This window comes from Dermochelys coriacea, chromosome 25 (assembly GCF_009764565.3).
Source record: "Dermochelys coriacea isolate rDerCor1 chromosome 25, rDerCor1.pri.v4, whole genome shotgun sequence".
Classification (NCBI taxonomy): Eukaryota; Metazoa; Chordata; order Testudines; family Dermochelyidae; genus Dermochelys; species Dermochelys coriacea.
Window position 1 is genome coordinate 3,878,297 of NC_050092.1, and position 11,753 is coordinate 3,890,049.

The following is an 11,753-nucleotide window of genomic DNA, read 5'->3' on the forward strand; positions in this document are numbered from 1 at the left end:
CCATCTCCCCTCCCAGCCCTTCACGCATCTGCTTTGCCATTTGGGGGTAACCCAGTCCCCCCAAACATACCCCCACCACAAACTTTTGCTGTTTGGTCCATCCACCAAAGAGGGGAAGGGGGCAGTATAAGAGAAAAGGAAACTGACAGGGAACCTACCATAGCCAAGTGAAATTAACGAGGCTCCAGACCAAGTTGCAGCAAAAGGAAAAAAAAAAAGGGGGGGGGGAATTGTGTTTTCCACCCACAAAAAGAGAGGGGGGGGGAAATCAAAGTGTCCTCAGAGTTGGCTCATCTCTCCGGCTCCTTCGTGCTCCTGGTGCCCATGTCAGTGCCCCCACCGTGGCTCGTGTGTATTGTTATTGTGTTTGTTTGTTTGGGTCGGGCAGGGGTGAGCACACACCCCGGCATCAGATCGACTCCAGCCTCTCGCTCTTCGGCGCGGCGCGGCTCGCGGGCAGCCCGAGGAGGTGCCTGGCGCTGTGCGATTACAAGAAAGGGCCACAGTGACAGCGCAGGCGGGGCGACGCCGCAGCCGCTCTCCAGGGTCTCCCAGGGCTCAGGCGGAGCGAGCGGCTCGATCTCTCCGCCGCCGCGCGGCGGGCTGCGCCGGGAACGGTGGGTCCTACCGGGAGGCCACCGCTCCCTCTGCCTCGGCATCTAGGAAAATACACGCGCACAGCGTCCCCTCCCCCCCGGCACCGACTCCGGACAGGCACCGCTCCGGATTGCAGCCGCCCCCCCTTCCCCATCGCACCCCTCCCCTCCTCTCTCCTCCCCCCGCCGCGCTGCAGCGTCCTCCTCTTCCTCCTCCCCCTCGCCAGGACACCGGGCCGAGCCGCACGGGGGGATCCCTCGCCTGGTGGGGGCGGGGGCTTCTTGTCCCCCCCCCTCCCCCCCAGCGCCAGGGGGGCGAGCCGAGGCGTCCGCTGAGCAGCCGCGGGATGCCCGCGATGGTAGGGGGGCGGCGGCGGAGCAGGGGCTGTGCCCGCATCCTAGCGGGATCCCGCAGGCTAGACGGGGGCGGGGGGGGGGTGAGTGTGCGTGTGTGAGCCGCCGTGTCACAGCCCCGTGCATCCGCTGCCGGACGCACACACACCTGAGCGTGCCCGGCGGGAGAGACACACTGGCTTTGGGCTTGCACGGCCACTGCAGAGCAAGGGGCAGTTACATGGGGGGGGGGGGGGCTGGACTCCCCTCACCCCCCTTCATCCCCCCCGGCTGTAGAGGTGACACTCAGCCCAGCTGGAGAGTTCTGCATCACGGAGTGACCCCCCTCCCCCTCCATCAGAGCTCCCAGGACACCCCTCCCCCTTTCCTCAGCCCTCCCCATCACTCCTTAAAGCTGCACACCCATTTTAAAAACGGAGAGGCCTCTGCACTAGATCCGAGTTCCCTAGCAGAGCAGACCCCCCCCCCAAGTTATAGCGCTGGTGTGTGTCTGAAAATACACCGTCAAACATTAACTGCTGCCTCCATTAACTCCAGCAGAGCCCTGGCATGCACCAGCGGGCAAATGGTTGAATTTGAAACGTGCCTTCGAACTTTTGAGTGGCTGGGAGGGTGAAGGATGAAAGCAGTGAGCCAGGCTAGGGAGTGGAGAAATGACTGCATGGGGCACCCATCTCCTGGGCTGTCCAGGGGCCTGACTTCATCTGGGCCGGTGGGTGCTCAGCACCTCTGCAAAACAGGCCCCATGGGAAGTGGTGTGAATGCAAAGAGAAGGGAGTGTGGGCCACATTCTTGATTCCCACCTGCCTCTGCCGAATTCAGAGTGGGGCTATAGAAAGAAGAAAGTGAAGGAAAAACACTGACCCTTTAGTTAAAATCGTATGCCAGCTGTTCTGCAGCCTGTGATCCCACTTTTAGCTTTGACTGATGAATTATGATGTTTTTTCAATTAATGATCCTTTGAATGTTTCTGCACACTAATAATATTTAACTCACAGCAATGTTCCTTTTGGGTGATAGTTTCCCATTAGAGGCTAACTGGGTTCACAGTACTCTAAGGTGATCAGTGACTTATCTTCAACCATATGGTACAACTTTAACAGCAGATTTACTGGGATGGCCAAAGGACTGGAGGCTCGTGAAGTTATACACTGAATATGGTAAAAAAGTTACATTGCCTCCTAAGAAGTGACAGTCTGGAGTTTATCTATCTGTCGCCATATAAATATTAGATGTAATTAAAACATATTAAACAACCTATTTTGCACCAACATTCATTATTTATTTATCTCTACGGGTAATATACAAAGGTCTAGTGTTAGTGAAATATTTGAAATATGTAATTTTGCATGGACCTGTGTTTTTAACCCGTCCTTCCATTGCAGCAGCACAACCAGCAAAAACTTTTTACCTCTTTTAACTCACTCTATTTTTTTTATATAAAGACACCGAACTGGGATTTTTTTTCAGTGTGTGTGGAGGTTAAATGTACTGTGGATATGTATATTTTTATATATGATACCTACAGAGTACTTAACAAATAGTACCATAATCTCGTGTTATTTTTCTGGTCAAAGGATTCTAAAATGGTAAAACAGACTAAATAAATTGCTTGTATTTTTTTTTATAAAATTACTGAAAGTGCAGAGGAACTGTTTTTTAATTTTTTAATTTTAGAGTTTGCTTCCTTCCCCCCCCCCCCCGATATAAGATAACTCAGAGAGCACTGATCGTTCTTAATAGGAATAGCATCGATTTGAACAGGGATTTTGTATAATCTGGAGATTTATGCATGTACACATCCTCCCCATACCCCATGAAAATACATACTACACGTATATTACACAGAATAATCTGTGTATTGATATAATCTATATTTTATTGCTGTTCAGTTTGTTTATGGTCTATTTAAGCACAGAATTTGCCTTATGTAAATGAAGATCTAATTTTGCTTTTATTTTCTATCCAAAAACATTTATATTTACAAGATGAATTTATTTTTTTTAAATCACCATCTGCTCCCTAACAAAAAGTCACTTCCCTGTTTTGACTATAAACAGCCTCCTGGCCGAAATAAGTAATTAATTTGCACTGTACCAACTAAATAAGTCTTGTGCAACTTAACCCTGAAAGTGATTGTTGCTTTGCTAAGGAGACTATAGTTTTTATTTTATGCATTTAGCACCAGGAGAAATTAAGAAAAAAATAAACATCGAAAAGAATTTGCCAATGTCTTAATGGTTCTGACTCAGCAGTTTAGTGGCTGTGTTGGGCACAATGTTAGAAGTTTGAATTTCTTCCCAAAATGTATTTATATTATCCTTTTGTATCACTGTAGCCCAACCCAAGATTGTGCTGAGCGCTTTCATTATCTTTTTATGTTCAGGGGAAAATTGGTATTCGCACTTATGCACCGCACAGAACTGGTTTAATAAAGAGTGGTTATTCTCAGGCCAAATCTGAGACAAAGGGAAAGTACTCAGCAGTTCTGAAACTTCTCAAGGTGAGAGGCACTGTATCAGCAGAAGTATGCCGTGAAACACACATGCAGGGTGTTTTTAATAACAGTTGGCTTTTCTAAGCACATCAGCAGAAGGGGTCATGAAAAAGAGATGTCACTTGTGATCACTGGCAGGCTGGGATCTTCAAGACCTGTAAATGTGGGGACCAACCTGCTCTAGTATGGGTCCAAGGGACAGAAGGGAAATATGACAGTTGATCTGCAAAGGGGGCAAAATGGGTTTGTACCTTTTTTTTCTTTTTTTTTCTTTTCTTCTTTGGCACATGAAGCTCTGCCAGATTTTTGTGTATGTGTCTCTGTGTGTATAATCAGGAATGCCAAAGCTTGTCTCCCCCACACCTTCTTCCTATTGCTAAAGAATGTTTGGATGATTCAAAAGTGGGTGCTTTTTCACCCCTAAATTGGAAGGTTGGGAGTACTGGATCTTCAAAGGGACCTTATCTCACAAGTATGAGAGTTAAACAAGTGTTAACAAAACCCAGAGGATTTTAGACAGGCCAAATTGAAATCCGCCTCCCCCAATTAGTCAGATTTCCCAAACCACAGTGATGGGTCCAGAGTTAGATCCGGAATAAAAAGGGAGAAAAAACTGAAAATGTGTCTGTGCAACTCCTCCCCCTATTTTTGACCCACTCTAAAACATAAATATATTAATTATTATTATTGTAGCACCTAGAGGCCCCTACCAAGGCCAGGGAGCCACCGTGCTGGGTACATATTAGTAACGGTCCCTTCCTCAAGGATCCTACTATCTAAGGCTCCGGTCCTGCAAAAACTTATGTTTGTGTTTAATTGTATCTGCTGTGAGTAGTCCCATGGAAATGTCAAATTAAGCATGAGTAAATCTTTGCAGAATCAGGGCTAGAATCCAGGTCTTTGTTCAAATTTAGTCCTCTGTTAGCTCAGCCCCTAAGCCTTCTCAAGGTAGCTGTGCCCTTAATTACTAATGTATAATCCCAGCACAAAAAGAGAACATATTTCTCAAAAATCCCTTTTTAGGCCTTTTCTAAGGAAACAAAAACAGGCATAAGCCCAATTCAATTTTTTTTTTTGCAGGTCACCATAATGCTCAATATAAAATAAACATTTTGGGTTGCAGTTTCCTCTCACTGAGGGTGTTTTTACACCGGCTTAACTCCATAGGCTTCAGTTGAGCTGTTCCAAAGGGACACTAAGAGCAGAATCAGGCCTTTCCTTTAAGTGTGAGAGTTTATGTGGCAGCTGTCAAATCAGAATTGGCTTTCCTTCTCCAGAGCACCTCTGAGCTACCTCCCCAAATGGGATCTACCTGGAAATAATCTATGGGTGAAATTCGCCTCTGCGAAAGGCCTATGAACTACTTAAGGCCCACTTAAGTGATATCTAGGATTTGTGCTGCACAAGGATGAATTTCACCCAACAACATTTAAAATTAGAGGGATGAAACACTAGCTCTGAAGATTCTCCAAAATGGGGGAAGCCCAGGTACTTGTCTAAATTTCATGCCTTGCCCCTTTAAGAGACCAAAGCAAGCCCCCGGAACTGAACATCCCCTGAATTTTGAGGCATGTCAGATCTGGGTTTAAAACGTTGTGTCTGGGACACCATCCCTGTCAAAAGCTTTATTTTAAAAAAAGGGACATCTCCCAATTTATTTATGGGGATTAGAACTTCTTAGTGTCAACATTCAGAATGCTGTGCTCAGCAAAATGCATGCAGTTATCTTTTAAGTAACACCCTGCCGTACGAGATCCCCTTATCATGGTGGGGAACTATAACACAGTCACCATTAGCTTTTTACTAGCTGGGTTCATGTCTCTCTTGCATTGTCCTCTGCTAAGGTAAAATTTTACTATTGGTTGCTGTGTATGGCTGTCACACGAGTCACAGATTTATATCCAAAACGATAATCGGGGGAAATTGGATCCCTGAAACTGGATTGTAGCAGAGAAGTTTTGTACATTTCACATCCAGATTAATTTGCATTATTTTTATGCAGTTTGATTAAATATAAGGAGCAATATTCTTCTTTTGACTACCTTGTGGAAAATCCATTAACATATATGGCTTTTTGGACCAGATCCTGAACCGATATAAATAATGAATTCAAAAGAGCTAAGATCAGTTACTGTAGCTCACGAAAGCTTATGCTCTAATAAATTTGTTAGTCTCTAAGGTGCCACAAGTACTCCTTTTCTTTTCTTTTTATTGACTGAATGAACATCCAGCCCTTTAGGTCTAAGCTATACAGTTATTTTCTTTTTGTGTTACATTTTCTTGTATCCAGATGTGTTTCTCTTTGATTTAAAAAATTGAAAAGTTCAAAATTTAGATGAAAAAGAATGGAAAAAAAACAGCAAAATTTTGAAATGGATTTCTCCCCCTGTATTTACAAATTACCGGTACTTTTTTTTAACCACCTTTATATCTATTCTAAAATCTCCCGGTATTTGGGAATTCTGATAAAAATCAGATAAGAGATTCTTGTAAATTCTTCTGTGAATATTTGGGGATTTTATTTTTTTGCAGGAAATTTTAGCCACCTCTCTTATCTACTGCTCTCCCAGATAACGAGGGAAATCAGTCCATTAAAGATCATAAAAGAGTGAGCAAAAATTGCTTGTGATAATTCCTTCAGATTGAGTGATTTTGCTGTGTAACCAGGTTTGCCTTCCATGAACATTTGAGAGCTTCAATTTACTAGTGCAAACCTGACAAAAAGAGAATTTTAAACTCAATTACTTTAATCAAGAGGGAGTTTTACATTTACATTCAACTGTAAAATTTGCAATTGGGCTGTAGGCCCTAGTCCTACATGGACTTAACTTTAAGCACTCATTGATTTAGAACTAAGCCTATGGATGAGTGTTTACAGGGTTGGAACCTTAGTTATATTATATTATATTTATTATATTATATTATGTTTATGTTATAGGGTCTGTTCAATGGTCATGGTTCAATGGATTTAGGATCAGGTCCTCAGTTATATTCACTTCTGTTTATGTATCATAATTAGGGCTGTCGATTAATTGAGGTTAACTCACGAGATTAACTCAAAAGATTAATCGCAATTTAAAAAATCATAATTAATCCCAGTTTTAATCGCACTATTGAACAGTAGAATACCAATTGAAATTTATTAAATATTTTGGATATTTTCTACATTTTAAAATATATTGATTTCAATTACAACACAGAATACAAAGTGTACAGTGCTCACTTTATATTATTTTTTATTACAAATATTTGCATTGTAACAATGATTAACAAAAGAAATAGTATTTTTCAATTCACCTCATACAGGTACTGTAATACAATTCTTTATCATGAAAGTGCAATTTACAAATGTAGATTTTTATTTGTTACATAACTGCACTCAAAAACAAAACAATGTTAAACTTTAGAGCCTACAAGTCCATTCAGTCCTACTTCTTGTTCAGTCAATCACTCAGACAAACAAATTTGTTTACATTTGCAGGAGATAATGCTGCCCGCTTCTTATTTACAATGTCACCTGAAAGTGAGAACAGGCATTGCATGGCACTTTTGTAGCCAGCACTGCAAGGTATTTATGTGCCAGATATGCTAAATATTCATATGCCCCTTAATGCTTCGGCCACCACTCCAGAGGACATGCTTCCAAGCTGATGACGCTCGTTAAAAAAATAATGCGTTAATTACTTAGTGACTGAACTCCTTGGGGTAGAATTGTATGTCTCCTACTCTGTTTTACTCATATTCTGCCATATATTTCATGTTATAGCAGTTGCGGATGATGACCCAGCATGATGTTCGTTTTAAGAACACTTTCACTGCAGATTTCACAAAACACAAAGAAGGTACCAAAGTGAGATTTCTAAAGATAGCTACAGCACTCGATCCAAGATTTAAGAATCCAAAGCGTCTTCCAAAATCTGAGAGGGACGAGGTGTGGAGCATGCTTTCAAAAGTCTTAAAATGGCAACACCCCAATGTGGAAACTACAGAACCCGAACCACCAAAAAAGACAATGAACCTTCTGCAGGTGGCATCTGACTCAGATGATGAAAATGAACATGCGTTGGTCTGCACTGCTTTGGAGTGCAGAACCTGTCATCGGCATGGACGCATGTCCTCTAGAATGGTGGTTGAAGTATGAAGGGACATATGAATCTTTAGTACATTTGGCACGCAAATATCTTGCGATGCCAGCTATAACAGTACCATGCGAATGCCTGTTCTCACTTTCAGGTGACATTGTAAACAAGAAGAGGGCACCATTATCTCCTGCAAATGAAAACAAACTTGTTTGAACGATTGGCTGAACAAGAAGTAGAACAGAGTGGACTTGTAGGCTCTAACATTTTACATTGTTTTGTTTTTGAATGTAGTTTTTTGTCCATAATTCTACATTTGTAAGTTCAACTTTAATGATAAAGAGATTGCACTACAGTACTGGTATTAGGTGAATTGAAAAATACTATTTCTTTTGTTTTTTACAGTGCAAATATTTGTAATAAAAATAAATATAAAGTGAGCAGTGTACACTTTGTATTCTGTGTTGTAATTTAACTCAATATACTTGAAAATGTAGAATATATCCAAAAATATTTAAATAAATGGTATTCTATTATTAACAGTGCGATTAATCGTGATTAATTTTTTTAATCGCTTGACAGCCCTAATAATAATTGTACATTTGTATTAAAGCGCATGGGGGTATTTTTCAAATGTTGAAATTTCAGCAAAACATTTTAAAAAAACCCCCACACCTTTCAACAAAATATTTACAAAAAATGTCCCTTCTTTTTTGACTAACTATAGAGCTGGCTAACGTTTTTCAAGATGGGCAAACTTTTTCAAAATTTCCAAATTTTACAATGTATTAAAAATTATTTTTTAAAGGAAAGCATTTTTGAAAATTTGCCCATGCAATTCTTCCCCATCTGTTGAACCGCACTTATTTATTTATGTATTTATTTATTACGGTGCCTCAGATCAGGACCTCCTTGCGCTAGGTGCTGCACATAAACAGAACATTAAGACTGCCCCACCCCAAACACCTCACAATCGAAGTAATATCTAACTATTTATTTTATTTCATTGTGAGACCTTAAGATGGCTACTCTGTATGTGTCACAGCTGCTCCCCTGCTGACTGGAAGTGTATTTCATAGGCTCCATACTGCTCAGAGGTAATAGTCGTCCTCCTTTAGGTCAACTGGCAGGAGGAGTCTGTGCTTTAGAAGCAAAAAGATCTCAATTAAACCCTGTTGCCACCGAAAAATCCCAAGGAGCCACAATGTGTAGCCATGTGACACTGATGATGTTTCTATATGCCACAGATTAGTTACAACATTTAAAGGGGCTGTGTCAGCTAATTTCAGGCCCAAAATTTGGATTTACAAAAACAGAGGGGAAAGGTTCTAGTACAACTAGAAATATTAATGTTTCAATTCAAACAGTTTTTGGCTGAAAGGGGCCAGGAATTTCCCCATTCCCCTGGAGAGCTGGAAGCCTAGGTCCAACCGCTTTGTTCTAGCTCGCACGGCTCAGAAAATGAAAGTAGTTGTGCAAGGACATGGTCTCTTTTAAAAGTCAGTGTGATAAGAGCAAACATTTGCATGCAACAAGTCGCTACAAATTGGAGTAATACTTGTAAAACTGCTCAGACACGCTGATGATTAACCCTTAAATAGCTGTGTCACAGTTTAACTACACTGCCAGCATTCTGTGCATGCTTTCTTGCAGCTGCTGAAGGACAAAATGAGGCCATTGTTTCCCCTTAAAGCTAAGAAAGAGAGGGGAATAAACTTGGAATTTTAATCAATTGCAAAAACAAACAAAAGGCAGTTAGGTAACCGACTACCTGAGCTTAACCACTAGCCTGATTCTAATCTCAGTTACGGTAGAGTGAATCGGGAATGCCTCTGCATTTGAAGTGGTGTAAATGAAGATCAGAATTTGCCCCTTGGAGTTTGAATTGATTGGGTAATTCATTACTCGGGGCCTCATTCTCCCCAGCAGTCAGTGGGTTTGGACAGGGTATAGATGTGGGGACCTGGTGAAACACTTTCTGGAGTCCATGAGGCAGATTTTGCTGTCAGTTTCGCAGGTGTAAATTTGGAGAAACTTCACTGACATGGAGTGTGTCAAGCTGCCAGGTACTGGCTCAAAAGCATGAGTCCCCACCTCTGGGCAGAGTGTTAGGAACCAGGGCACAAACCCCACATTGGTGGGGAGTTCTATACTTGGATTTCACCAACCAGTTATCGAGTGTAAACTCCTCGGGCGCTGTAACAGCCTTAACATGGAGTCAGAGACTATTCCCTTGGGTACTCCAGTCTGTCCTGCCACCCAGGTGAGTTTGCCTGTGTGACAGATGGTCCCTTACACCAAGAATTACAGCAATATTCAGGTTACTCCCAGTCACTTACCCCAGGTCAATGGCGCTTTATACCTGACACCAAAGACAAATTGTAGCAAATCCTATAATAAACTATCTACAGATTTATAATGCAGGAAAAGGAAACAAGAGAGTTATGTACAAGGTTAAAGCAGGTAAACATAGATATACACAAATGAGTCCCAATCCTAAATTTCAAAAAGCAATAGAAGCGACTATGATAAGCAAGCTCAATGTGTCCTTTAGGACTAACCCAGGCCAATCACTGGGGGTCTTTTGCTTATACCTCATATCCTGGCCCCCCAGAGTCCAAGTAGCCTAAAGATCCATTTTCAGAGTAGCAGCCGTGTTAGTCTGTATTCACAAAAAGAAAAGGAGGACTTGTGGCACCTTAGAGACTAGCAAATATATTTGAGCATAAGCTTTCGTGAGCTACATCGGATGAAGTAAGCTGTAGCCCACGAAAGCTTATGCTCATACAAATTTGTTAGTCTCTAAGGTGCCACAAGTACTCCTTTTCTTTTTTCCTAAAGATCCAGTTCCCCTTTGTTAGTGGTTTTTAGTCTCTTTCCCCTTCTGCTCTGCAAACTCAACTGATAGGAGGAATTCACTTGCAAGACTCATCTTCACAAGGTGGGGGGGGGGGTGAGGGGGAGTAAACAATAAAGTCTTTTGTCCTTTTTAATGTTCCACTCTAGTTCATCTGGTGTCACTGGGCCTTCCATGTCAGGCAGGCCAGAACACCTCGTGCCGGAGAACAGCATTTCACACTAGTTAACGTCTCTCTCCTCTCTGGTGATTTACACAGTTACAGAGGCGCACAATACAACTGCTCAAATGTTCCCTTACAATATGGGACATGGATGTTGTATGGGGGATTAATGCTGGCAGCAACTCACCATAAAGTCTAAACACTAAACACATTCTTATCACCCTAATACCTATTTTAACAATTCTAACACACAGGCAAGCCAGGCTGGATCCAGCTCTGTATTTGTCAGAATTCAGTGGAGACTCAGGCACCTTGGCACGAGCTGGCACCTGACTGCCAGCATCACAGAGGGAGTTACGCCCGAGGTACACCAACAGAAGTAATAGAAGAAGCAAGTCCGACAGGAGCTATGCCTCGATAAGGATGCAAGGCTTTGGGGCTATGCAAAGCCCATTTAAATCAATAGAAAGACTGCTTGCTCTGGGCTTTGGATCAGAGCCTGAAGACTGTGCACAAGAGAAACAAACCCAGAATTCCCATACGGGGCATGGCTAGAGAGTAACGTTTGGACCTGATCCTGCAAACAGATGAGTAACTTTGTTAGTGTGTTGAAGCCAATGAACAGCCCCCCTGCCACCACTAAGCTTTGAATCAGACACTTGGCCTGTTAGGAAAGTGTTTCTCCAACTGTTCATTTGCAAGAGAAAATTTGTGCTGGAATTTAAAATAAAATGTTTTAGGGGAAGTGTAAAAATTATATTAGTTTCCAAAAATTAGCTCCATATTCCTCTGATGTATGAAAACGAAACACAATATGAAAAAGTAGCATTGGTATAAATGTACTTTCTGTGGGAAAACTTTAGCAACTTGCATAATCAATTGCCAGCATATTTCTGTAGCTAAATCCAATTACTACAGACAAATTGGCATGAATTTGTCTTGCAAACCTTTCAGTAAACACAAAGTGCTTTTCTTCTTCTTCTTCTATTAGAATTAGAAAAAGTACAGGGAAGGGTAACAAAAATGATTGGGGTATGGAACAGCTTCTCTATGAGGAGAGATTAATAAGATCGGAACTATTCAGTTTAGAAAAGAGACAACAAAGGAAGGATATGATAGAAGAGTGGTTCTCAAAGCCGGTTCGCCGCTTGTGCAGGGAAAGCCCCTGGCGGGCTGGGCCAGTTTGTTTACCTGCTGCATCCACGGG

General features: G+C 42.1%; 2 protein-coding genes across 4 annotated transcripts in view; one reads left to right on the plus strand and one right to left on the minus strand.

The window, feature by feature from the left end:
* The window catches only part of NFIC (nuclear factor I C), a 161,025-nt gene extending 160,626 nt beyond the window's left edge, over positions 1–399 (minus strand). For all 3 annotated transcript variants that reach the window (XM_043502799.1, XM_043502805.1, XM_043502804.1), the window contains exon 1: positions 159–399. In XM_043502799.1, coding sequence (XP_043358734.1) covers positions 159–161 — 3 coding nt within the window. In that variant the 5' untranslated portion in view covers positions 162–399. The remainder of the gene's footprint in view (positions 1–158) is intronic.
* Positions 325–11,300, plus strand: LOC119848427 (serine/arginine repetitive matrix protein 1-like). Its single transcript, XM_043502880.1, has 4 exons — positions 325–352; positions 396–955; positions 3,337–3,453; positions 10,801–11,300. The coding sequence occupies exons 1-4, from the start codon at positions 325–327 to the stop codon at positions 10,927–10,929; spliced, it is 834 nt and encodes a 277-aa protein (XP_043358815.1). The 3' UTR covers positions 10,930–11,300.
* Positions 11,301–11,753: the final 453 nt, after the last annotated feature.